The sequence below is a fragment of the Ambystoma mexicanum genome, chromosome 2p, assembly GCF_040938575.1.
Source record: "Ambystoma mexicanum isolate Mex_15411 chromosome 2p, UKY_AmexF1_1, whole genome shotgun sequence".
NCBI classification, from domain to species: Eukaryota; Metazoa; Chordata; class Amphibia; order Caudata; family Ambystomatidae; genus Ambystoma; species Ambystoma mexicanum.
In genome coordinates, this window is record NC_090923.1 from 661,714,012 (window position 1) to 661,740,838 (window position 26,827).

The 26,827-nt window shown below is 47.2% G+C and overlaps 1 protein-coding gene across 3 annotated transcripts in view; it reads right to left on the minus strand.

Moving 5' to 3' along the window:
* The window catches only part of LOC138566663 (F-box only protein 27-like), a 1,347,647-nt gene that overhangs the window by 63,608 nt on the left and 1,257,212 nt on the right, over window positions 1-26,827 (minus strand). For 2 of the 3 annotated variants that reach the window (XM_069644225.1, XM_069644224.1), the window contains exon 11: window positions 15,468-16,363. The exons of the other annotated variant lie outside the window; for it this stretch is intronic. In XM_069644225.1, coding sequence (XP_069500326.1) covers window positions 16,193-16,363 — 171 coding nt within the window. In that variant the 3' untranslated portion in view covers window positions 15,468-16,192. Of the gene's footprint in view, window positions 1-15,467; window positions 16,364-26,827 lie in introns of those variants that run through there. 3 annotated transcript variants of the gene reach the window in all.

Below are 26,827 nucleotides of genomic sequence, written 5' to 3' on the forward strand. Positions count from 1 at the left end.
GAAAGGAAGCCGGAAAGAAGAAAGAAGACACCCGGAGGAGTGGCTGCATACTGGTGAGTGAAATAAAGGGAACACCCATAGCAGGGCACTCCAGGGGCTGTGAACAGGCATTTGTTGATGCCCAATTAACTTAAACCTAGGACAATTGGTTTTAGAACCCACATTGAGGGTTCGAAAATGCCTAGCAAGTTGAAAAGTTGAATGAATACTTTTAAGAGTGCAACAAGTAATACTGAATACCGAACGAAAGGAAAGTTATGATGAACCTATGAAGAAAGTGAAAAGCAATAATAAGCAGTTATGAACAAAGTGAAAAGTAAGTGATGAGCACTTAGGCATACTGTGAAAGCAAGGTGGTGGAAAAGGGTGAACACCACAGAGTGAGTTGTGTGGAATTCATGTGGTGGCAAAGCCAAGAGACTGCCAATGAGAACCAGAAATGATTGTTAACCAATGACACAGTTGCAGAGAGAGAAAACCTGTGTTGGCAAGAAAGCCCAAGAAATAGAGAAATATAACAGAGTCCCAATGGATATCGGTTATGTAACCTGTAATGGGTGGACCATGTGGTCAGACAACTGCGTCTAGTCCAAGTGGCCCCTGCTTGAAAAGAGGCAAGAAAAGCAAAGATAAAGAAGCTATATTTTGTAACAGGACTGCTGAAGTGAATGAGAAGAACAAGTTACTTACCAACTGTAAAGTTCTTTCGCTTGGATGTTCCTCCCACGTATTCCTCATCTTACATATATTGGCATCTTCAGCTTTGCTGCTTCCAAAAAAATATTTCACCAGAGGGCGCTGTGCTCGAGGTCACGGAGTCGATGTCCCTCGAGGGCTGCCATAGAGCGTCAACAGCATCGGCAGTATAAAGGGCTCGAGCTGCGCCCGTTGGCTTCAGTTCTGTTTTTTCGATATTCTCAGCTGAAAAGTTTGTCAGGTGTGCCTCTAGACCGCAAGCTCTCAAGGAATCCGGAGTGTAAATGACGTAAACTGAACGGCGGGGTAGGTTGGGAGGATCGATGAAGAATACGTGGGAGGAACATCCAATCAAAAGAACATTACAGTTGGTAAGTAACTTGTTCTTCGAATGGATTGTGTCCTCCCATGTATTCCTCATCTTAGATAAAGTCCCAAAGCAGTATGAATTTGGGGGCATGAGTACCTTTGAATACTAATCATGGACCGTATGTAGAACGGCCTTGGCAAAAAGATCTCCTCGTGATGAGGTGCAGTCTAGAGAGTACTGTTCTACAAAGGTGTGCATCGCCGACCAGGTGGCCGCTGCACAAATATCCTGCACCGGGAAACCCCTCTGAAGAGCCGTCAAAGTTGCCATTCCCCTAGTTAAGTGGGCTTTAAGTTCATCTGGAAGCTCTTTTCCAGCCAACCTGTAGCATTCTCCAATTGCCAAAATTATCTATCTGGATAATGTTTGTTTTGTTACTGCTAAGCCCAATTTGTGACCAGCATAACCAATGAAAGGTTTGTCACTTTGCCGAAATTTAGCAAGTCTAGAAATGTAAAAACTGAGAGCCCTTCTTGGGTCCAATCTGTGTAGTCTCTCTTCCTCCTTACTTGCATGGGGGGGTGGGGGGGATAGAAAGAAGGCAAAGTGATCTTTTGGTACAGATGAAAGTTAGAGACTATTTTAGGCAAAAACGAGGGTTTGATTTTAAGTGTAACCTTGTCTTTATGAAAGATGGTGTGAGGAGGCTTACAAGAGAGAGCCTGTAACTCACTCACCCTGCGGGCTGATGTAATTGCCGCTAGAAGGTAGTCTTCAAAGTGAGAAGCCTTAGTGGGCAAGAATGCAAAGGCTCAAAAGGAATGCATGTTAGGAATTTTAGAACAAAATTTAGGTCCCAAACCGGGACTTGAAATGGGATTAGAGGGTACACGTTAGTGAGACCCTTTAGGAAATGCACAACCAACAGAATTTTGAAGTAAGACACCTCTTCCGAGGAGGGCTAAAAATAAGAAGCGCTGGCAGGTATTCTTTTATTGTGCCAATCTGGAGCCCCAGATTGGCTAAATGTAATAGGAAGGAAAGAACCATAGGTGTACTACAAGGAATGGATCCACATTCTTGTCCTTGCAAAAGATACTGAACTTGGTCCAACGACACCGGTACAAAGATTTTATTGCTGGCCTTCTGGCCAAAAGCAAAATCTCCATTACGTCGTCCAGGTGGTCCCAATCCTTACATCTCAGCCGCTTAGAAACCATGCGTGAAGGCTGAGTGTCTTGACCTCTGGATGGAGAATCCGGCCATCCTCTTGCGAGAGGAGATCCTCTCTTTGTGGAAGACGTATTGGAGGGCAGATGGACATGTCCAGAAGGTCCGGATACCACGTTCTCCTGGCCCAATCTGGGGCAATTAGGATCATAGTTTTCCTGAACTTTCTCAACCTCCTGATTATATGAGGAATCACAGGGACTGGAGGAAACGCGTGCAGAAGTGGAAATTTCCAGTCCACCACAAACGCGTCCCCTAGAGCTCCTCTTGGGGGAAATTCTCTAGAGTAATACTGGTCGCACTTCCAGTTGACACTGGCCATGAACAGATCAACTTGAGGGGTTCCCCAAAGGGTGAAGATCTCTTGAAGGACTTCCTGTGCTAGTTCCCACTCGTGGGATTCTGTGCTCTGCCTGCTCAGAGCGTCCGCCGCAGTATTCTTCTCCCCAGCTAGGTGAACTGCCAACAGAAAAATTCCTTCTTGTATTGCCCAGAACCAGAGCTGCATTGCCTCTCTGCACAGTGGTAGTGACTCTACACCACCTCTCTTGTTCAGGTAGTACATGGCCACTGTGTTGTCCGTCATTATCAGGGCATTCTTTCCCTTTACAGAGGGCAGAAAGGCTTTCAGTGCTAGTCTTATTGCCCTCAGCTTCAACAGGTTAATGTGTAGTTTGGACTCTGATGGAGACCAACGACCGCTGATTGTCAGGTCGTTGGCGTGGGCTCCCCACCCCGTGAGTGAGGCGTCCATCACTACCGTTATCTCCGGCCATGCTTGCCAAAAAAATTCTCCCTTGAGGATATTGTCCTTGCAAGCACACCATAGAAGATCTTGAACCACTCTGGGCGGAACTCGCAGAAGATCCGACATTGGGACTATTGAGTCCTGATGGCCCATTGAAGGGATCTCATTCTCAACCCGGCCTCTGGCACCAGAAAAATGCCGGATGCCATGAGGCCGAGCAACCTCAAAAAATGGAAGGCCGGTAGATGCTGGGCATTCTGGAACTTTGTTACCATCTGCACAATATTTAAAGCTCTCACCTCGGGAGGCGAGGCTTTCCCCCGAGGAAGTATCCAGGACTGCTCCAAGGAATTGGAGCTTTGGAGTGGTATCATTTGAGACTTCTTGTAATAGAGGGAGAAGCCCAGTCTGTGCAAGAAGTGGCAGGTCATTGTCAGATGTTTCTGGGCCTGTATGGGAGAACGCGCCCTGATTAACCAATCGTCCAGGTAAGGGTAGACGTGAATTCTTCCTCTCCTGAGACTCGCTGCCACTACTGCCATGAGCTTGGTGAAGACCCTTGGGGCGGAGGTCAGCCCGAATGGCAGAACTCGAAACTGGTAGTGAGAACCACCGACCTCCAACCTCAGTTACTTTCTGTGCTTGAGATGGATTGGCAAATGAAAGTAAGCATCCTGAAGGTCCAATTATACCAACCAGTCTTGGAGTTGGAGAGCCTGAGGGATCTGAGAAAGGGTAACGATCTTGAACCTGTATTTCTTGAGGAACTTGTTCAGGTTTAAGTCCAAGATGGGTTTCAATCCTCCGTCCTTCTTCGGGATGAGAAAGTAAGGGGAATACCAAACACTTGCTGCTCTCCACCGCAGGTACAAGTTCTATTGCACCTTTGTCTATCGGGGTTAAAATCTCCTGCACAAGGAGTGGATCCAGAATTTTGGCAGAGTTGGCTCCCAGTGGATGGTTCCAGCCTTTTTGGAAAAGGAAGGCAGTAACCTTGAGCCACTGTTTCCAGTGCCCAAACATCTGAAGTAATGCCCCGCCATTCGTTCAGATGTTGAGAGATCCTGCCTCCCACCGGGGTCTTGTGGGTCAAGGCCACACAGTGGCTTGGAGGCGGCTGCAGCAGCGGCTAGGGGACAATTGCCGCTGCTGGGGCTGATCTAGCACTCTTTCCTCGTCCACCACAAGGAATCTTTTTTTGTTGCCCTTTTTGACTAGTCTGTCCTCTTCCTCTTCCAAAAGAGTAGAATCGAAAAAAGGATGACTCCTCCAAGAAGATGAGCCTGAGTAGGACTGTTGCTGAGGTTGTCTTATGGAGGCGCTAAGAGACTTAGCCGCCGCCTTAGAGGTCTGCAGCTTCTCCAAACATTCATCCGCCTTATTGCCGAACAACCTCAAGCTTTCAAATGGCATATTGAGCAGTCTGGCCTGCAGGTCTTGTACAAAGCCTGACTTTCTCAGCCACGCAAGTCTGCGTAGCACTGTGATAGAAGCCATGGACCGACTGATGCTGTCAGTAGTGTCCAGTCCTGACTGGAGGCATTCCCCCATTGCCTCCTTTCCATCTTTCACAATCGCCAGGAAACTATCCCGTTCCTCGCCCTCAGGTATGTGCTCAGCCAGAAATACAATCCCACAGAGGTGTATGTGAATCTTGCCAGGATACAAGTCACATTTGTTGATTTTAAGGCCATGCAGCCCGAAGAAAAAATCTTGCGAGCCCAGGCATCAATCTTTTTAATCATCCCTATCTGGGGGAATAGAAGGGTATGCTGATTGTCTGGTGGGTGTGGCTGCCTGGACCACTAAGCTTTCAGGCGAAGGATGCTTAGATAAGTAATCAGGATCTGAAGATGAAGGTCTATACTTTCTTACAAAATTTTTGTTGACCGCCGGTCCAGATTCTGGGGTCTCCCATGCAGCCATAACCTTCCTTTGAAGTGCAGTATGGAAAGGGAGAACAGGATCCTTTCTACGACCTTGACTCAGAATGTCTGTCATATCTTCTTGGTCATAACTCGGTGAACTCCTATTCCACCCCATGAACTCCACCACTATATTTACTATATTTCTGTAAGCTGAGTCAGCATGATCAGCTGGGTCAGGTTTATCAAATTCTAATTCAGGGGAAGTGTCTATACCACTTGCTGTTTGGAGACAGTCATAGAGGTAAGGCCTTTTAGATTGAGGGTCAATTAATTCTTCAGGAACCTCTTTTGTTCCATACTTAACCCCAAAAGGGGAAGATTCCACCTCCTCGGAGGATTATTCTTCCTCATATATTTAGGCCATAGACTTAAAAAAGTATTTTCTTGGTACATGTGTATAAATATTACCCGTGGTTTGCGGTATCGACCTTGGTTTTGCCAATGGCGTCGACAGCGGTACCAGAATCAATGTTTTCCTCGACAAGGGCGTTGATGGCGTTGAAGTTGTCGACGCCGACTTCGACAGCAGTGTCGTCAAGGAAGGTGTCGATGGAGCCCTCGACACTGGCGTCGAGTAAGACTTCGACAGAGTCTTCAAGGAAACCTTTGACACAGTTATTGAAGACGGTCTGGAATCTGGCCCTATTTCATCTGGTATCACCTTCAGTTTATGCACCGAAAAGCCTGTCTTGCTCTTATGAGGCATTGGAGAGGTTTCTCTCAACGACACCCTCGACTTCTCGCCGGATTTTGAACATCTAGTCTCTGACCTTCCTCTGTCATCTTTATGATGAGCTGGGGCATGGTATTCGCACAATTTCTTTGGGGGGATGGGCCACATTCTCAAAGATTTGCATCATGGATGCTCTAAAAGCCTCCCATTTTCTAGGGGAGTCATGTTTGGATGGACAAGTGATCACCCCTTTACCCGATTCATTTAATGAAGAAGAAGAGGTAGAAGGAGTTTGATGATGTCTTTTCCTCGCCTTCTTCGAAGAAGATTTCTGTGACCGACCCCTCAAACTGGATAAGTCGAGACCTCTCCCTAGACTCTGTGGAGCCTTTATTTTTCTTTGAAGCTTTCGAAGATTCCTCCCCCACCGCCAATTTACCTCGTTGTTCCTTGGGAGCTTTATTCGTCATAGCCTGACAGGAACCTCTTTCATCAACTCGATGGTCGGAGCCGAAGCACCAGAGGCAAACTCGATGGGGGTCGGTTATCGACATTTTCTTCCCACAATTCTGACATTTTTTACAGCCAGTTTTAGGGGTAGAAAGGTTTGATGAGGAAGACATCTTGAAAACTGAAGCACATTTTAGTACACACGAAGCAGAAATTTTTGGAAAAACGGAACTGAAGCCAACGGGCGCGGCTCGAGCCCTTTATACTGCGGATGATGTTGACTCTCTATGGCGCCCTCGAAGCACATCGATGCCGCGACCTAGAGAATAGCGCACTCTGGTTAAAAATAATTCCGAAGCAATAAAGCTGAAGATACACATATATCTAAGATGAGGAATACGTGGGAGGACCCAATCCAATCGAAAGAGAGCAATCTGTGTGAACTGTTGAAAAGCCTGGATGATTACAAAGTTGAACTGGAACTGTTTTTGAAAGCCAAGAGACTTTGAACTTATTGTCGGTTTTGAAGCTGGAACAGCTGACTTCTTGGGGAAGAGAAACCATAGACTTTGTGAACTGTGTTGACCTGTTGGGGAAGGGAACCCTGAGGCCGTTTGGAACTGTCTTGAACTTGGTGAAGGGGAAGTTGGAAAGTACGCTAGGAGCTGGAAGAGGCTCAGAACTTTACTTGGAACACTGTTTCTTTTGTTGCTGACATCCCTACACATGGTTTATCTTTAGTTGTGAGGGCAAGTATAGGTTTTGGACACAGCAGACTTTAAAGTTGAACCTACGGACCCCACCTTAGCATAAGGCAAGTTAGGCTTTACTCCATCCTGGCATTGAAGAAAATACATTATTTTATTTAGAAAATTGAATCTTTTGTCTGTGTCTTAATTCATGATGCATTCACAGACCCTTTTTCTTTTTAAATCATGGGTTGATGTACTGGGGAGACACCACTTCAAAGGGCTTAGTTAGAACACAGTTGGTGGTACCAAAGAGTCACAAATAAAGTGTCCTGGAAATAGCACACTCCCATTTGACAGGCAGTCACTTAGGGTAGATGAAAACCCAGGCACAAATCCTTAACAAGTTTTACTGGCCTGGAAATAATGCAGATAGTAAGACCTACGTGCAGTATTGTGCAATCTGCCAAAAGACTGGCATATAGCACCCATATGCCACCCTTACAACCACTCCCCATCATTGAAGTTCCCTTTTCTAGAATTGGCATGGATATTGTAGGTCCCCTAGAAAAATCAAAGTTATGGAACAAGTATATTTTGGTCGTAGTAGACTATGCCACGCGATAGCCAGAAGCCTTTCTCCTTAGAGCTAATACCACTGAGCAGATACTGAAGCACCTATCTCCCTTCTTTTCAAGAGTAGGATTTCCCAAGGAAATCTTAATGGATCAGGGCTCTACATTCATGAGCAAACTCATGGGGGAAGTGAAACAACTATTATATATTACCACCCTAAGAACCTCAGTATACCATCCCCAAACAGACGCCTTGTCGAAAGGTTTAATACGACCCTGTAGACAATATTACGAAAGCTAGTGGAACAAGGTGGAAGAAAGTGGGATCAGATGGTACCTTGGGCTTTATTTGCTGTTAGAAAGACTCACCAGGCCTCTACAGGATTCTCCCTGTTTGAATTACTTTACGGACGGGAACCCAGAGATATCCACAACATGTTGAGAGCAACTTGGGAAGTAAGAGAGGAAGCCCCAATTCCACTCTCCCAAACCACTCACCGTCTTAAGGAACACATGACTGTGGTAAGATCTTTAGTTCACACACATATGACCAAGGCAAAAAACCAGCAGAAAACCTCATAAAATTGAAAGGTCACTTTAAGATCTTTCTCAGTAGGACAAAAGGTATTAGTGTTATTACCAACCGCCAGGAATAACATAATCTCCAAGTGGCATGAGCCTTATGAGGTGTTAGAACAGACAGGAGCCTGTAACTACAAAATCTCCCAACATGACCACCAATTAAAAATCCAGGTATACCATATCAACCTGTTAAAGGAGTGGAAAAAAACCCTACAGAGTCTACTACCACCATTTTGTCTTGCCTATTACCCAATGACTCTGATGAAAAGACACTTATTCCTCCTCCTGACCTTAGTAAGAACCAGAAACAAGATCTCTATGCCCTACTCCTCCAATTTACTGATGTATTTAGAGAGGAGCCAGGGAGAGTGAAAAGATGTTACCATCATATCCGCATCCCTGAGGGCAAAGTGGTACACCTTATAGACTACCTGAGGCAAGAAAAGTGACCATCATCCAGGAAGTCAGGCAGATGCTAGAGGCTAATATTATTGAACATCTAGTAGCCCCTTGTTAGGCAGAATCATATGCAGTAACTTTTGGGAACACCACACACAATTAAGACTAAAAGTGTAAGTACAATTTCACTTTTGGTACAAGCCTGTACTACACAGTAAAGTGGTAGCGATGGCTGAGCAGCCAGACGTATCTCAAGAGTAAAGTGAGCAGTACAAGAAGTTACACAAAGGACAATAATCTCTGTGGTTCAAACAAACACTGATTCAAGGTTTCTGAGTAAAAGAATATACATTTATTTACACCATCAGTTATAAAACAGTTCACTAATATAAAGCAGCAGAAAATCACAATCTTAATACAATACAATGACCCCTAATCAATTCTGGACAAGTTAGGCTCAAAATGAAGTGTGAGCAAAATGGCACTCCAGTAATTTAAAAGGTGGGAAATACAAGGTTATCAATAATCAATCAGCACCAATACGTTATAGTCAGGGCAATCTAGAAAAGGCTTACTACAACTAGGATTCAAGTCAATAGGCCTGGGCCAATGTTAATGGTTCAGAGTCTTTGCAGAGGATCACACAGTTCAGAGTAGTTCGCGGTTAAGTCTTTGCCAAGAGTTCAAAACGAAGTTGGTCAGAAGAAAAGTTATTCAAAGGAGAAGAGAAGGAGAAACCTTCGGAGAGGCGAAAGATTTCAAACACTTTCACTGCGGTCGGACGGAATGAACAACTGAATTTGCACATTACCTTAAATGAAGAAGAATGCTGTAGCTGAGGCGGTTGTTCCTGGCAGTTCCTGCAGGCTCATGGTTCCTGAAGCCACTGTCGTGGTGATAAGAAGGAGGAAGACTGGAGGGTCCTGCACTGCCCAGGGAAGAAGCCAGCAGCAGAGCAAAGCGTCAAATAAAAGGTGCGCTCCTTAAAACCCAAATAGGCTCCGTTCCTCCTGGCTATCCAGTTCACTGCAGCGAGGCACAGCAAATTTGACCAGGAGAGGGAGGCCGGCGTTTGGTGTTTGGCTGGTTGGTCCGACAAAGCTCAAGGGAAGAAGATTCCTTGCAGATCTTCTCTGTCATCAGAGTTTCTGGCCTGCAGCAGGGCTTCACCGGGATGTCCAGTAGTTGCAGCAGTCCTCTTCCTTTAGCTCCTCGTTTGTTCTCTCATTCCAGTAGCGACTCTGCCTTCCAAGTCCCAGATACCGGCTTTTAAGCAGTTTTCCCCCATTCACACAGCCTGGCTGTCAATCACACAGCAGGGTGGCTGTCCTGGCAGGACAGCCACCTAGCCAATCAAACTAGAGTGTGACTTGGGTTTCCAAGGAGACCCTGTGCAGGGGGTCTCAAACCCCTCCCTCACATCCAGTCCACCCAGACATTCAGGCGCCTAAGGAGGGCTTCTTTGCAGAAGCCCGCCAAAGGACGGCGGACAAAGGAACCAAACCTGGTTTGGCGCGCAGAGGAAAACACGAGAAAGACCTCTACAAAAAGAAATGGCGAATAAACCGGACCGGAACCAAATAAAAATAAAAGGGGTCCAGCGGATTAGAGTTTGAGGCTACCAGCATAGCCTCTAACAGTACCGAGGCTATTTTCATAGTCCGCGGTAGAATAACAATGATAGATACCACTGCCACCAGCCAAATCTTAGAGAAAGGAGAATGAAATAATGTTCCATGAGAATCAGAGAAAAAGGGATAACTATTAACCCTTCCAGTACTCTATAGGAGGATAGGGTGTACTGGGTCTGTAGTTTTAAAAAAACTAGTAAAGTCAATGGCAACTTTACATGTTCTGGGAGACAGTAGTCAGTCCCAGAAAATTGAGTTTAAAGTGGGAAGTCTAAAAAGACAACCCTGTGTCACTGTACTAAAGGTGCTGTGTGACACACAGTAAAAAGTTGATGCCTATGGAGTTGGTGAGACTCCATAGTCCATGAGCAAACAAATGTACAACACACAGCAAAACACATGTAAGAGTGGGAAAAAAGGCTCACACTCTTACCAGGTGAAAACATTAAACCCTAGAAGTCCAGCAAAGCTGCTGAGGGACTCAACAGGTAAGGGAAATTAGCCATTCTGGAGAATTCTCCCTAACACCACCGTAAACCATACAATCTTTTTTTATTTGTATGTGAACTATCCCCGTGGGAGGTTATCACTTTCTCTGAGGATAGTTCCAAACACAAAGAATTCAAGTCTCCTGCTATTTTGATCCCCCTGTGGGTTTCCAAACGAGAATCCAGCTCTTCAGTCACAGCTTCCATAGTTGAATGTGAAGGGCTCCATTATAAATTGACTAAGAGTATGTTTCTCTTAGATGCGTCATCCCAAGTAGTAACATTTAACGCCAGTATGCATCTATAATTATTTATAATTTTTTCGATTTTAAAAGCAACATTTATTTAAAGCTATTATCAGACTAGAAGGCCAACCGCCATTGGTGCAGGCAGCCGTTTGTTGAATCAGCTGGAAACCATCCCAAAATGCTGCTGTGGTGGAACATACCTCCTTGAGGAATATATTTGAGCAAGTGCTATGAACTGCACATAGCTGTTAATTCTTCAGCAATTTAAAAAAGAATCTCACATTCCAAGAAAGAAGACAAAGCGACTTATTTACACTAAAGACAATGGGCCTCATTACGAGTATGGAGGTAGCCATGCCGATTTTAGTGACATGGCTATCCCCATACCGGGTACCGGGTCCGGGTTCCAGGAATGAGGAATTACCGGGCCATTCTGACTTCGGAAGGCCCGGTAATTCCCTTTCCTGGGACCCAGACCCAGTACATTCCCATTCCCATTTGAGCTCCCATATGGCTCAATGGGAATGGGGAGGATGCTAACAACGGGCCCGTTAATGACGGGCACGTTGTTAGCATCCTGGTCTGCTAGCGGGTCCCGCTAAGGACACCTGGTTTTACCAGACATCCTTTGCGGGACCCGCAAGCAGACCTTGTAATGAGGCGGTAGAGGGTTAACAGCGTCGGCAGCTCTACCGGCACCGTTAACCCCCTACCGCACCCGTTGTAATGAGGCCCACTGCCTATCCTTGATCCATAATACGTTTTCCTTCAATAATATTCCTGGAAACCAAGACCGATCGCTTTCCACCAGGGTTCTTCATTGTGCTGTGTATTCTATTTGGACTGTACGATGTGTCCTTTCATTTCAATACATGACATTTTCAAGTCCAACCCATATTTATAATTATGATGTTTTGGCTTAGTCACTCCCATGTCCATTCCAATGAATTCACTCAGATGTTACATGGCACCAAGTTGTAACCCATCTGTCTAAAGGCTCCAGTTTCTGCGATTAGCATGGCAAACTTAACTCTTGATGGTATTTTTATTGCTACGATATCGGGTCGCATTGGATCAAAAAAATCTACTAGTTCAATGTCTTCAGTTGTGATAAGCCTTAAACACGGGATCTCACTTAACAAGGCCAAATATTTGAATGATTCAATACGATAATTCTGTGCCTTGCGTGTACTCGAGATGTTTAAAGCATTTGCCTTTAACTGAGATTCCAAACCAACAAAATAATTACTGAATGCGTTGCTCGTAGGATTACTCAGACAGTGGGCCTCATCACGAGTTGGGCGGTAACGCCGGCGCTATTAGCGCCGGCGCTCATAGCCCTTCTGCCAAACCCGCCTGTGCTATTAGCGCCGGATCACGGGTTTGGCAGAACGGTTATTGCCCACTCCCCATTGGGCCCATTCGGGAATTCCTCATTCCCCATTGGGCCCAATGGGGAAAATTTGCGCTATTACCGCTGGTGGATTTCCCACCGGCGGTAAACGCACCGGAAATTGGCAAATTTGCCACAGATTTCCCCCAGCTCAGAGCTGGGGGGAAATCAGCCAAGGTCATGATCTGGCGGACCCTTAAATGCGGCGGTAATAGCGCTACCGCCACATTTAAGGGTTACTGCCAAACTCGTGATGAGGCCCATTGTGTAGCATTATCGTGGAATGAAGATGTTGGAGTCAAGTAGTAAATCTGATGTTCTCATTTGATCGGTGCTCTCTTTTTCCAATAGATACACTATTAGCTGCTCCTGACTCACAAAGGTCGTCAAAATTTGTACCTATATTTTTATTGTTAATTATGCAAGAGTGGTCCTACAGAAATTGACTAAATGGGAGGCCGAAAATCAGATACTCCAAATTACTCAAATTGGATTCAGGAAGTCGTTTGCCACCACAGATAACATTGTGGCACTGATAACTAGAGAAATCATGGCACAGATTTGATCAAAATATTTATGCAGTGTATATTGATTTCAGTGCAGCATTTGACAGTGTTGGTAGAACATCCTCTGGAGGAAATTAAAAGATTGGGGTCTAGTTATTGGCCTCCTCAATATGATCATTGCCTTATATCGAAACAACTCAGTGAAGGTCAGGGTCAATCAAGCAGGTACTTTGACGACGGCTATACCAACATATACTGGTTTGAAACAGAGGTGTATTTTGGCACCCCTGTCATTTAACCTATACTTCGCAGACCTGAATAGATATTGACAGGAGGCCACTGTATTTCCACCAATATTGTGGGGTAAAAAGATATCTTGGTTAGGCTATGAAGATGATCTTTTATTACTTGACACGACTCTGCATGGTCTCCAAGGTCACTTAAAAAAACATGGAGAGTTTGCTAACCACTATGGACTAAACATAAACATCAATAAGTCCAAGGCTATGGTGTTTAACAAACCTAGGAAGTTCTCTGATATAAGGGTGCAGTGTACTAACAATGGTTCCAAACTGGAATGTGTGAAATCATACAACTATCTAGGAGTTTTAATCGATAATTCAGAGCAATTGGGGTAACAGTTAAGCAGCAAAGTGGAGGGATAAGGTTGTTTTCTAAATGCCATGCTGGTTACTCCACTAAGTCGGTTATTAAAGTGTATCAGGCCAAAGTCCTCCCTAATTTGCTCTATGGGGCGGAGATATGGGGACGCAAAAAAACTAAAGAATTAGGGAGGATTGAAGCAGGTGCCTTTAAATCAGTCTTGCATTTGCCAAAATCTCTCCCAATCAAGTACCTCAGATCTGAGTTTGTAACCATGTCTGTGGACTTTGCCCTCAAACATAAGATGATGAGATATGGCTGGAGACTTATTAACGCAGGGGCATTTTCTTTACTATCTCTGATTGCAAAGGAAGTGGAGAGTCACAAGCAACTTGAAATTAGTTCTTCTACTGTGCACATTATGAGCAAAACAATGACCAGGGGAACCAGAATTAATATAGATTTATGTAATACCAATGAAGCTAGATTGAAAGGAATATGCAAGGAAGCTATAGTCTCTCTAGACCCACAGCAGAATCTGTTTAATATAGCCACCAAGCCCCACAGTACTGATTATTTACTGGCTAACTCAGAAATAAAGTGTATGCGTCCCTACCTGAAAGCATTTCCAAATTACTTCTTACGCATGGAATATCTGTGGTTCAGATTTAACTTAATTAATACACAAGAAGTGATTGGTGGAAGACTTGGGATACCCAGGATACGTTGCACATGCAGATTCTGATATTCAGGAGCTTTTGACCGGGCAACATCCATTGACTCCATTGACTAAGTGCGTGAAATGTAATATCTAAGAAACTATGCTCTGGTTGCGGCGGGAATGAGTGAGTACATCAGGAATTTAAGGGAAGAAGATTTTATTTGGAAAGAATTCATGAAGGGGGAACAGATTGTACTTATTTATTATTTAACTAAACTATGGATTGAGATTAAAAACGAAATTGATGGACTAAATTGAGGGAAGGTGATTACTGTTTTGCCTTAATTGAATGTTTTAACTTTTGTGGATTTTATCTGCAGTGGATGTTTTTGTATTTATATTTATAAAAAGTCCTATGTGTGGCTGAATTATAATTAAACACATTTTTTAAACTATTCTAATTCTGCTGATTTCGTCATTTGACCCGAACTCACAGGGGGACTAGTTTGTGGACTCTTTTCTTCCAATAGCGCATGGTTTAGGGCACTGACTTGACGTTTTGGTCCTTCCGCTGAGGAGTTGGCCTCAGCGTGGCTAACACTAGCTATAGCAGCCGCTTCTTCTGAGGGGCGCAACGTTCTTAGACACTTTGACCTCTTTGATTGCTTATTTATAAAATAAAAATAATTGCCAAAACGTTGCTGTTGTTTTGTGTTTCAAATATTTACCGGCCATACCTCCTGTCCGAACTTTCCCTACACATTAAATATCTTATTCAATAATATCAATTGTTTCTGCCGATGTTGGGAGTAAAAGGATTTTTAGGGAGTAAATATGTAAGTCAAATTTTCGAGTATTTTATACGCAAGTAAAAATATGTTTTTAATGGAAAACTGAAATGCTTTTGCAACAATGATTTCATTGCACTAGCTATTCATGCACATCATTCCGATCAGGCAATTATAATAGTAGCAGCTGTGTGGCTGAATGCAGGGCCATAGGATTTTACGTGTCAGTTTCCAGTACATAAGGTGGCTTGCAGGAGGATTTTGGTACCAGAACCGGCCATATATACATCCCACCGTAAGCGGCCTTGTTATATTCTGAGGTAGGATTTATATCGGTAACTGCATTGCTGTGGTGCGATAGCACCTAAAATGCAACCTCTTTGGGGCACCTCAGAACCTTTCCCCCACACATCCAGCCCTCTCCAGGAACACAGCAGCCCTACCAGCACACATTCCTGGAAACATCAACACCTAGCAAGATGCTCAGTACTCCAGGAGCACAACAACTGATAGCAGAGTCAGACTGTGCATTTAATTTATCAGACATTGGGCAAGAGTACAAGTATTTGTAGTACTTTTCAAATATGTTCTTCGTTCAGAGATTCCAGGTCTTTGCCATGAACAACTGTGCTGGCCAAAACATATGGCTTTGTAATTTGGGCAAATACACTGAACTATGTAACCCTTTTCAGTTGCATAGGTTTGGCTCACCTGAACTAACCAAATCATCCTCCAGAAAGTACTTTATGCTTGGATGTCACTAGACAGGCCCCCTGCCCAGCAAATGAAATATACAGCTTAGGAGACAAGTTGTCCTATTTGAGTAAGCACATTACATACCTAACATTGTATAAGGGAACACTGCAAAATCAGATACCCCTATGCAGACAATATTTATTTGCATCTTATACAACACGTTCTTTATTACCGCCAGACTGGGCAACACTTTCCTTTGCAGCTTGTCCTTTTCTCAGCTGCATCATCCACTTGCTGCATAGAGACTTGCTAACCACTGTCCCATTATTCCTAGCCTGCAGTGAAACAGTTGACCTTCATCCATCAGCTCACCAGTCACAGGTCTGACCGTTTTCCAGCTGGCACCCCCATAGAGCAAATTGGGCTAAAAATGCATATATCTTATTTAGGTGAAACTGTGCAGAAACCCCATCATAACTTCAAGCTCCATTGTTGTGGATAACCTGTTAGAGATTGACATACTGAGTGGCAGGACACTCTTGAACACAGAATATGGAAAACCGCAGAAAGAGAGCCATCTGATGTATGCATAGGTTTTTGGTCATGTGTCTTCACTTAGGATGTTTACATTTCATTCATTTCCTCATAGGATTTGGGATGTATGTTGTCCAGGTTCATGTTGTCCGGAATGGAGGTGCATCACCAATAAATGTCTTTATGTTACTACATAGCTCTCATCACTACAACCAAATGAAGTTCCCAAGAGGACAGTAGTATGGATCCTTCTGCTTGCACCTATCACAAAGGGTAAACCTACATCAACTGTGTCACCATCGTCATCAACATCGGGGCTTGATCTAAAGTCTTCTCCAATACCACACTGGTATATGTATAAGGTTCACAGCAGGTGCCGTGGTTCAGCAGCTGCAAGTTTGGGAATCTTTACAATGACAGAAGAATTAGTGATGCGTGCCCCGTAATGTCCAGCCCAGAACTGGGTGTCCTTCCCACGGTGCATGAACTTGACATAACGCACACCGGTACCATAGCGACGAAACACATGTGAAACCTGCGGAGGACAAACAGTAAAGTTAGATATGCACCTCACTGGATTTTATAGCATCCTGTAGTCTTACAGGGGGGAAGAAAAAAAAATGTTTTGTCATGAGTAAGAAGGAACAGAACAGTGAATCTCAAAATGTATGTGGTTGATTCAGGTATTATCACAAAGAACAGATGGCATATGTGGAGAAAACCAAACAAAAAAATGGCCCTGTACGATGTAGTACCAAAAGTAAACCCCAGCTTTGCCCTCCAACTCTAAAGTTCTGACCAGTGCAGGGGTGCAGAAGTAAGACTGACACCGAGGGGTCATGGTGATTACTAGAAACTTTTATCCAAGTGCAAAAAGGAAAACAATAACCTTTCTCTCCCTAACTTTGAGAGGGGATTACCTGCCTCAACAAATGTAACTAGTGTCAAAATGCCCAAAGGGGGGGCGCTGTTGAGCAGCCTGCAAGATGGCTGCCTAGTTCTCTTGCTCCGTGCCCTGTTTGCTCTATATCGCCTTAATCAGCTGTTCCCTGCTCCATCGGAGGCTGTGACCGTGCCCATCAAACAGCTAATGGTCTCCGTGACACTTTGTGCCGTGTCTGCCTGAAATCCGCGTTCTCCAGCTGCGGCCCCGTCCCCCCTGTGTCTCGTGGGACACGGCTTTTGGACCTGGGCGGGGTGCCGGGCTCCCACGCTTTGCTGTGCTGCGGGCTGGGGCGGCGGGTCGGCCCACATCCCTGCCTGCCCCGCGTTTGGGCCGGGCCTTTGCGCTCCGCTGGGAGGCTCCCCCTTCTCTGGCCCCCCGCTCCTCCCGGGGCTGGGTGCCGGTGGCGGCCTGTGCGGCTCCCCTATCCGCCGGTGCCTGGAGGGACAGAGGCGGCGACTTCAATTCCTGCAGCTGGTGGCCTGATTTCCGCCGCGCCGCCGGCCTCCGGAGCGGCCCCACCGCAAAGAAGATCCGGATCTCGGAGTGCCTCAGCTGCTCCGCTGTGGCCTGCGGGGCCGCACATTCGGGGCCCCGCTCTGGGCACATACCTTGAGACACCACCCAGCTGCATGGTGGGCCGCTTCTGGTGGCGGCAGACATATCCTTCATCTTCCCGGCCCACCTGGGCTGGCCTCTGCGCGCCGCTGGGGTGGCGCTTCCTCCCGCAGGCGGCGGCCGGATTCTCTCTACAGCTCCGCGGGGGCCGCTGTTGCTCCCCCGCGGCGCGCACCCTGTGCTGATCTCGTCCTCCGGATTCCCCCGCGACGGCCTGGTCTCCTGCTGCTGCCTCGCTGGCCGGCTCCCGCTCCTGGATGGGGGCCTGGCATCGCTCCCTCTACCCCCTACACCTTGTTGCTTCAGGTGAGGAGCTGGGGACTGGGAGTGTGGTATACCGGCCCATTTTCATGCTGAGGGACCCGGGGGCTGCGCTCACTCCACCCCACAGGGCATAGGTGCCCCCATATTCACGTTGATTGCCTCGGACTAAGTGTCTTCAACCCCGGCAGGGCTACGCTGCCCCCTTTGGTCCGTGTGGTGCTGTTCCCTTATTGCGGTGCGACCTGTGGCACCTGGACTGATCCACGAACTGTTCACCCACACGTCAACACCCCACGTATGCTGACCGCCTTCTAACTGCGCTGCTATCTGCTTGACATTACTGTTGCCCATTGCATTCCACCGGTACATGCTGTCACCCGGGATCACCTATCGCCCTGTCCTCCCTTGCACTGGGGTCCCACGCCCCGGAACGCATCTGTCTGGTGTGGACCGCACCCTAGCTCCTTTACGGGGGTCGGTCCTGGACGGGTCGGCGCATTCATTCTACTTGGTCTCCCCCCGGGTCTCAGTGTGTCCCCAACATGTCCAATAGGCAGCGCGGGGCTAACAAAGCGGGGCAATGGACAAATATGGCAAGACATTCCCTAAGCAAGAGCAGGGGGGGATTACTCGCCTCAGGACGATCCGGTTGCACCCTCTTGTTCCCCTCAGCCAGACCTTACTACATTGATGGAAACTATGGCAAAGAACTTCGCGTCACTCCATGAAAAACTAGATGACATTAACGCTAGCGTAGCCTCGCTCAGCACCAAGCTCGATCAGCATGGCACCAGGCTGGTCGAGGCCGAGACCAGGATAGGGACCAACGAAGACGAGGTCCATGTGCTCCAAAACACGGTCTCGGAACTGGTGCGAGATATGAAGCAAGTTAAGGCAAAGTGCGATGACTTAGAGTCCAGATCCCGCCGGAACAACATTCGTATTGTAGGGGTCCCGGAGTCGGCCCTTGGAGGCAAAATGGAACAAGCTGTTGAAAATCTCCTGAGAGACCTATTGGGTAACCCTCAGCTCTCCCCATTCTTCACGATTGAACGCGCCCATCGGGCACTGGCCCCCCGCCCCAAGCCGGATGACTTCCCCAGGCCAATTATTGCTAAGGTTCTCAGCTTCAGGGACAGGGATCACATCCTGCGCTTGGCCCGGGAGAAGGGTGAGCTGAAACTGGAGTCCCGGACTATCCGTATCTTTCCCGATTTCTCCGTAAATGTTCAAATGGAACGCAGGCAGTTCAACGGTGTGAAAAAGCTGCTTAGGGAAAGGAAAGTGGAATATGCCATGCTGTTCCCTGCAAGACTGAAGCTCACCCATCGCAATAAACTATACTTCTTCACGGTCCCGGATGAGGCGGTTACATTTATTGAAGCCCACATACCGCTTCCTGGTCCGGTGGATATTCATCTGGAGGAGGGCTGAGATGGCCTGCCCGGACTCTGGTGTCTGCGCTTCCCTCCGCGCCAATGGCGTGTTTGACATGTGCATTTCCTTGCTATTTTGTGAATCATTTATTTTGTATATCCATTACTAGGTTTAACTTGTTGTAATGCCTATTTGAAACCTAATATGTGATACTGCTGTACGATCTATGGTGTACCGCACCATTCACTTATCTAAGACAGGTTCATGGCAGCAGCGACCCCCGCTGCAATTGCAATGCCGCGTTTGGCTTGTTGTGATCACTCGAAGCGCACCAGTTGGGCGTATAGGCGAGCGTTGCAAAGTTGGGGTTGGCACGCACGCACTTGGTCTTCGGGTGGGTTGTTGCACACTGCTATGTTTTGGGGGGCAGTGAGGGAGGGGGGTGTACAGTTGTGGGATGTTATAACAAAAATGGCAAGGTAGTGGTGACCCTGGGCACGAATCAGCGTGCCATTGCATTGATAGCCAACACAGGTTCAACAGATAATGTTAAACACTGCTGGAATCCCCCCTGAGAACCACAGAATGGCTATTAGGTTAATGTCCTGGAACATCAGAGGGCTCAGCAACTTCACAAAGGCCCGCAGGATCACTTCATATGCCCAGAGGCACGGGGTCCAAATACTCCTCTTGCAAGAAACCCATGCCCTTGCACAACTCTCGTCCTCTTTCGCTCCGACATGAGGTCCCAACAAATATTACACGGTTTACTCCTCTCAGTCCAGGGGTGTCCTCACCTTAATTCACAAGTCCGTGGAGTTTTCTCTTCGCACCAGTCACATAGATCAAGAGGGAAGGTACGTAATCCTCCATTGCCTACTTGCCAACACAGAATGCCTTGTGGTTAACACCTATGCCCCGAGCATTGATATACCTGATTTTTTTTATCACATCGACGACATACTCCACAGATATGTTGGGATCCCGATTATTTGGGGGGGGAAATGAACCTAATACTAGACCCCGAGCTGGACAGATCGGGAGCCGCTCCCAGGGTGATGTCCAGAGCCGCCCGCCGCCTCCACGCCCACATGGTCCCTGCTGGTCTGGTTGACGCCTGGAGAGCGCTCCACCCGCTGACTAAAGAGTTTACATTCTACTCTTCGGTACATGACAGACATTCCAGGATTGACCTCTTTCTTCTCTCAGCTGGACTCATTGGCAAAACCCTTGATTCTCAGATACTGCCGCGCACCCTCTCTGACCATTCCCCGATCACATTGGATATAGCTCTGCACCCTCCTCTCCCCTATCGCTCCAACTGGCGATTTAAGTCGGCGGCGTTGCACGACATTGTCTTTAGGGCCGACATCCTTGCAGATATCACCTCGTTTTTTAACAACAACAAACGACACGACACAACAGATGGGGTTAGATGGGAGGCATTCAAGGTCTACATCAGGGGCATGTGTATCTCCAGGGAGGCGGGGGTCCTGAAAGACATTAGGAATTCGTTGCGGCGCTCCGAGACCAGTCTCAAGGAATTGGAGCGCGAGTACGCTTCTGCCCCTTCCCCACCCAAGTTAGCACAAATACGATCTGAACTAGACACGTTTGAGTCCCTTGCCCTCAGCGAGATAAGATACTTTGCCCGACCCGCTGCGGCTCGACAGTATGGCTAGGGCGAGAGGCCCCATCGCACCTTGGCCCGCCTAGCCCGTATAGAGGGGGGTAAAGCCCGAATAGACAGTATTATCGATAAAGATGGAGTCCGGCACTGGTCTGACCAGTCCATCCTTGAGACCTTTGCAGACTTCTATACAACCCTCTACGCTCAGCAGCGAGAGCACAACCAACAAGATCTGGACTTGCTTCTTGATCGCATACCTATGTCCCTTATATCCAATGCTACTAAAGAGTAATTAGACACGCCCTTCACCCTGGATGAAATCACTGCGGTCATATCTTCCCTCCCTAAGGGGAAAGCTCCCGGCCCAGACGGCCTAACCGCCGGATTCTATCAAGAGCATGTTGCCCTGCTGGCCCCACGCCTGTACGAGGTATGGGATGAGTCGCTACGCCATGCTACCCTCCCTCAATCTTTGCGTGAGGCTCTCATTACTGTGCTCCCCAAGCCGGGCAAGCCTCTGGATGAATGCGGCTCCTACAGACCTCTGTCTCTCATGAACACCGACACCAAAATATTCGCCAAGATTATAGCAAACAGGTTCCTCCCCATCATGAAATACTTGATACACCCGGAACACCGCGCTAAATATACGGCGACTGTTTAACGTCATCTCTAGAATCGATCCCAATGCCAACGCGGTTGCTGTGACACTGGACGCCCAGAAGGCGTTTGACATGGTTTCATGGCAATACCTATGGGCAGTGCTTGAGAGGATGGGAATCGGCCCAAACATGCTGTCCTACATCAAACTGCTTTATACCAACCCTGTGGCCAAAGTCCTGGTTAACTCTCATCTGTCAGCTTCATTCACCCTCCACAGAGGGACGCGCCAGGGATGTCCTTTTTCTCCTTTGCTGTTTGCGATGGCTATTGAGCCCATGGCGGATAGCATACTGGATAATCACACACGTAAGGGGATACGGCTACGGGATACCCCTGAGATTATATCACTCTATGCGGATGATGTACTTCTGTACATCAGAGACCCCTCGGCTCATCTCGACCCGATCATTCGTGAGATAATCAAAATTGGTACATTCTCGGGCTTCACTATAAATTATTCCAAATCAGAAATCTTCCCCCTCACACCCGCAACTCCCCAACCTGGGTGCGAATTCCCGCTCAAATGGGCTCCTGGGGGTATCAAGTACCTTGGGGTCCAGGTGTCCCTCTCGAGGGTCTCTTTGCTGACCGATAACTATGAGGCAGCTGCACAATACGCCGAGGCCAGAATGAAGAAGTGGTGTAACCTCCTCCTCTCACTATCAGGGAAACTTTCACTAATCAAAATGATCTTGGTACCAAAACTCCTTTACATATTTGCTAATGTCCCACTCTGGCCCGGGAAACGATACTTTGCTGACCTGCATGCGGGGTTCGCCCGCTTTCTATGGCATTCTGGCGCAGTGCGTAGGAAGTGGCAGCACATGACACTGTCCTATGAGAAAGGGGGTTTCAATGCACCGGACCTGGCCCTGTACTGGATAGCTGCACAAGCCCAACACGCCACACACTGGTACCAACACCAGGACCCTCCCCCGCACGTTAAGCTTGAGATCCTTGCGACAGGAGAGGCTAACGTCATGTCCCTGATCCTTTTCCACTCGTATCACTCGGACGCCCCAGCGGACCCAGTGGCCGCCACCATCAGGGCGTGGAGACAGGGTTTGCTACCCCAGTCTGACAATCCCCCGTACTACAAATGGCTACCCTTGTGGTCATTCCCGGGCCTAGCCCCTACACAGGATAAGCTCCTTATGCGTCACTGGCTAGACCTGGGATACCGCTCTTTTGCTGATCTGTTCCCCGATGGGAAATTCATAACCCCGCAGACATGGATGCCGGGGCACTCCAGGACCTCACTTGAGCTGCTACAGTACTTTAGACTCAGAGCGGCAGTCCGAGATATGTGGCCTTGTTACCCGGACGAGCCCCCTGAGTCCCCCGAGATCTGCTACATTGCTAATTCTGCAGGGAGCAGGGGCATAGTGTCCGCCCTGTATAAAATATTGAGGGCACGAGCTGTGGAGCCCTCCGACGCGATCCGGGGCGCTTGGAGCCGGGAACTAGGGATAGACATCACTGATGGTATGTGGACAAAAATGTGTGTACACACGCGCAGGGTTTCCCTCAACTCTAGACTAAGATGTGTACAATACAAGCTGCTTAATCGCCTCTACTACTCCTCATATGGTCGGGAAGTTTGCAAGGGACCAACCTCATCACTGCCAGAGGTGCAGGTCCACTGATGCGGACCATGCCCACATGTTCTGGCTCTGCGGGGCGTTGGTTCCGTTCTGGGAGGCAGTGCTTGGGGCCCTTTCTGAGATGGTGGGGTTCCAGATCGGCCCGGACCCCCTGGCCTTGTTGTTCGGGCTGTGGGAGGGGACTGAGGCGAGACGTGTTGCTAAATTCCTGAATGTGGGGGCGATGGTGGCTAAAAAGTGCATTCTGCAGTATTGGAAGCGCCGCTCCCCCCCTTCACTGGAAATGTGGTTAAGGGCCCTTACCTAGGTGCAAATGTGTGAGGAGGACTATATCAACATGCTGCCTGTGATAGCCCGCCCCAAAAATATATGGACTGAATTTTGTGGTTATCTGAACAGCAGAACAGACTTGGAACTTCTATCTTCTCCCCCATCGCCCGCGCATACGACTGCGCAAGTGGAACTGTAAGGCCAATATTGCTAGTATCCTGCTACTGTTGATATTTAGTATTGCTGTTGAACCCTGTCACGAGCATCCGCGCCCTGAAGTTTGTACTATGCGCTGTTGATGTAATGTGCATTGTGCCTGTCTCTACTTCGTGCCAATAAAGAAAAGTTAAAAAAAAAAAATGTCCAAAGCAAATGTTTAAACTCCAATATCAGATCCTAGCTCTGTCCCTTACACTCTATGTTTTAACTAAATGAAAATAATGTCTTTCTAGGCCAAAGGGAATGGTCCCTTCTCTAGACAAAAGTCAGTTTTGGAATCTTTTAGATCCTGAAGTATTGGGGAATATCCCCCTTCCCCTGCTTTGTTCAGGCTTCTTGTACAGTTCAGCAATTGTTAGGGAACATTCTGTTCCCTGGTTGGCCCTTGTTAGGCCTCCTTTTCTGTCTCTGGGTCCCGGACCCTGATTGGCAGTCCTGGTTCCTTTTCACCAGTCACAGTTAAAAGACAAGAGTTTCGATGTTGTTCCAAACTGGGGTGGGTCCCTGACCCTGGTTGGCAGACCTGGTTTACTCCCACCAGGCACTGCGATGAAGAAGAATAGGTTGGATGCACTGCCAAGCAGTGGTGGGTCCCTGATCCTGGTTGGCAGACCTGGTTTACTCCCACCAGGTACTGCGACGAAGAAGAATAGCTTGGATGCACTCCCAAGCTGTGGTGTCACATACAGACTTGGTTTACTCGCCTGCCAAGTACTGTATTTATTGTATATCACTTCCACAGTTCTCTTCCTATGGGTACATGTTCCAGACTAGCACTGTGGGTTTCTACAAGTACCCCGCTAAACTTGGTTCACTGTTCGGCAAAGTATCATCCACTTGATTATTCTTTCTGAATGTCTTAGGATTTTTAATAAGGTCCCAGACCCATTTATGTGGCTTTTTAGGCTTAACTGCCTCCTCAAATTGTCTCTGCCACTTTAGAAGGCCCCTGGCACCTCACCGTATATCAGCGTACCTTAATGTGGTCTGCGATGCTCTCGGAACGTCGCGTGCGCCTGCTGTCTGTGGTGGGGCTTCCCATGCTTCCTTCTGTCGTCTCTGGGGGCAGGCGGCTCCGCCATGCCTGCTTCTTCCTTGTTGGGGTACGACTGTTCATCCAAGGCTACCGACCTTGGGGGATGCCAGGAGCGTCTTCCTTGCTACTCATCGTGCTGTTCCTGCACACCAGGTCACCTTGGCAGCAACCTACTTCCTGCTCGGCTCCCCAGTCTGCCTTTCTTCTTCCCAGGGCGTACTCCATCTCACGGTTCCTCCAAGGTGGGCTTGCCACTTAGTCAAGTCCTTCCTTGCTTTTAACTCAGCTTCTTCCAATCAACTGTCGAGAACCACTAGAATGGTAAAAGTGGTTATGGCAGGTACTCAGTATTGCTCCCTGCCTCCTCCCTGTTCCAGTACTGATTGCGTTATGGTGTTGTTACTCACTAGAGATCTTCCTCGTCTCAGTACTCTCCTTCTGTTTTACTACAGAAAAACATTGTATAGGAGGGAAGGGGGGTATCAGGTAATATTATCCCCACCAAAAATACTGCCGTATATATGGTTGTTTAGAGCGGCCATAGGCAATATTTTTGGGGGGATAATTTTTGGGGTTTTTGGGAGCAGGGGTTGTGGGGGTGTCCCCCGCTCCTTTAAAAATAATGCAGGTGTTGCGGGGGTGTCCTCCACAGGTTCCATGCGTTAATATTGCTGCAAAAATATGTGGAGGTGTGGAGACGGAGGAGGTGAAGGAGAGGAGGGGGCGTGATAGGGACGCTGCGTTCTCCCGATATGGTCATAACAGGTCCCACAGGAGGTTTGCCTTCTCATGAGATCCACCTGCTGAGGACCACCCCCAGGGTGACTACTGGGTAACGGCCTCCCCACCCTGGCCTCATGGGAAGGGGCTACTCCTACGGAAGCAGTGATGACATCCTGGGATTCATCACACCAGGGAAACTTGCTTTCAAAGATAAGGGTAAACAGCCTGAGCTGCTGTTACCTGAATCCTTGAACTTCAGCTAGTCTCAGATTGAGGTTGTCGTATTGGCTTCAGAGGTCCCACAACTTGCACCTCCCGTCTCCATCTTAGGATGAGGGCTAGGTGAAGTGAAAGCTTACTCTACCAAATGCTTATACTAACCAACATAATCCAGGATTTCTTTTGACCGAAGAAATTGTTTAAGGAACATGTGATTTGGTCCCCTGCCTGATTCTGGGTACTGGCAAGGTGGTGACTCTGGGGGTAATGTGGTGTCTCTGGGGGACAGGTGCCATCCTGAGCCAGTGGATGTTAGGCCCAGCAGTGTTTTGGGGAGGAACACTGCCATCCCAACTTGACCCCCTTCTCATTGTAAAGGATGATCACAGTTTCGCACCAGTAAGGACGTCTTGGTATCGACAGTAAGACAGACACACCTGACCACAGTTAAAGGGTGTTTATTGAACTTCAAAAAGGGTTTGAAAATATGCCTATCTAATCCTAAATCTAAAGATGGGAGCAAGCTACATCCATCAAATAATAATCACGCAGTCCTAGTGGTGTCTTGTCAAAATACAAGTGCCTATACTAATAAACCTATTGCCAATCCTTACCTCTAATTACAAATAGTGTGGGAGACAATGTTATGTTAAAGAAAGAAGTGTCCAAGAAATTATATGTCTGTATATTCCACGTTTTTGGCACAGGATAAGGCAGCACACTCAAAGTCTCTTCTCTCAGAAGATCTATCTAGAGCGAAGTGAGTCAAGGCTCTCCCTTTAGCGCTGGGTGGAGGTTGACAAAAACCTGAGTCTAGTGTAACATGATTAGATCACACTAGTGAAGCACACATATAGTTTTTTTTAAAACTGTGTTTGATTGTGCATCACGTCACAGCTACAGTACACATTCCATATCATTCAATATACACTACAAATGGCAATTTATTATGCATATCAAGTTCTCGAAGAAGGTGGTCTATGCGTGGCGCGTGTGGGCTTTTCCAGTTTTGAAGTATGCATTTCTTAGCTACTGCACATGTTACATTAAATAACCTTCTAGTCCTCTCAACTTTTTTCCCAATATCACCGAACAGGTATTTCTAAGGTGTGAGGTCAGCGGGAATCTCTGCCATTTCCTCAAGCATCTCTGCTACTTCCCTCCAAAACTCGGTGATCAAATGGCAGGCCCAGTACATATGATATGAATCGGCTGTGGGGTACCCACATTTCTGACAACCTCCAGTTATCGTACTCGTAAATTTGGTAATTCTAGCCGGTGTGTAATGTAGTTTGTCCAATACTTTGAACTGTATTAGACGAACACCTGCGTTCAATGATGCTTTTTTGGACATCAAACAATATCTTTTCCATTTCTCCTCATCGATGACCACACCCATATCTGTTTCCCAGGAGGTTTTAATCGTATTTGAT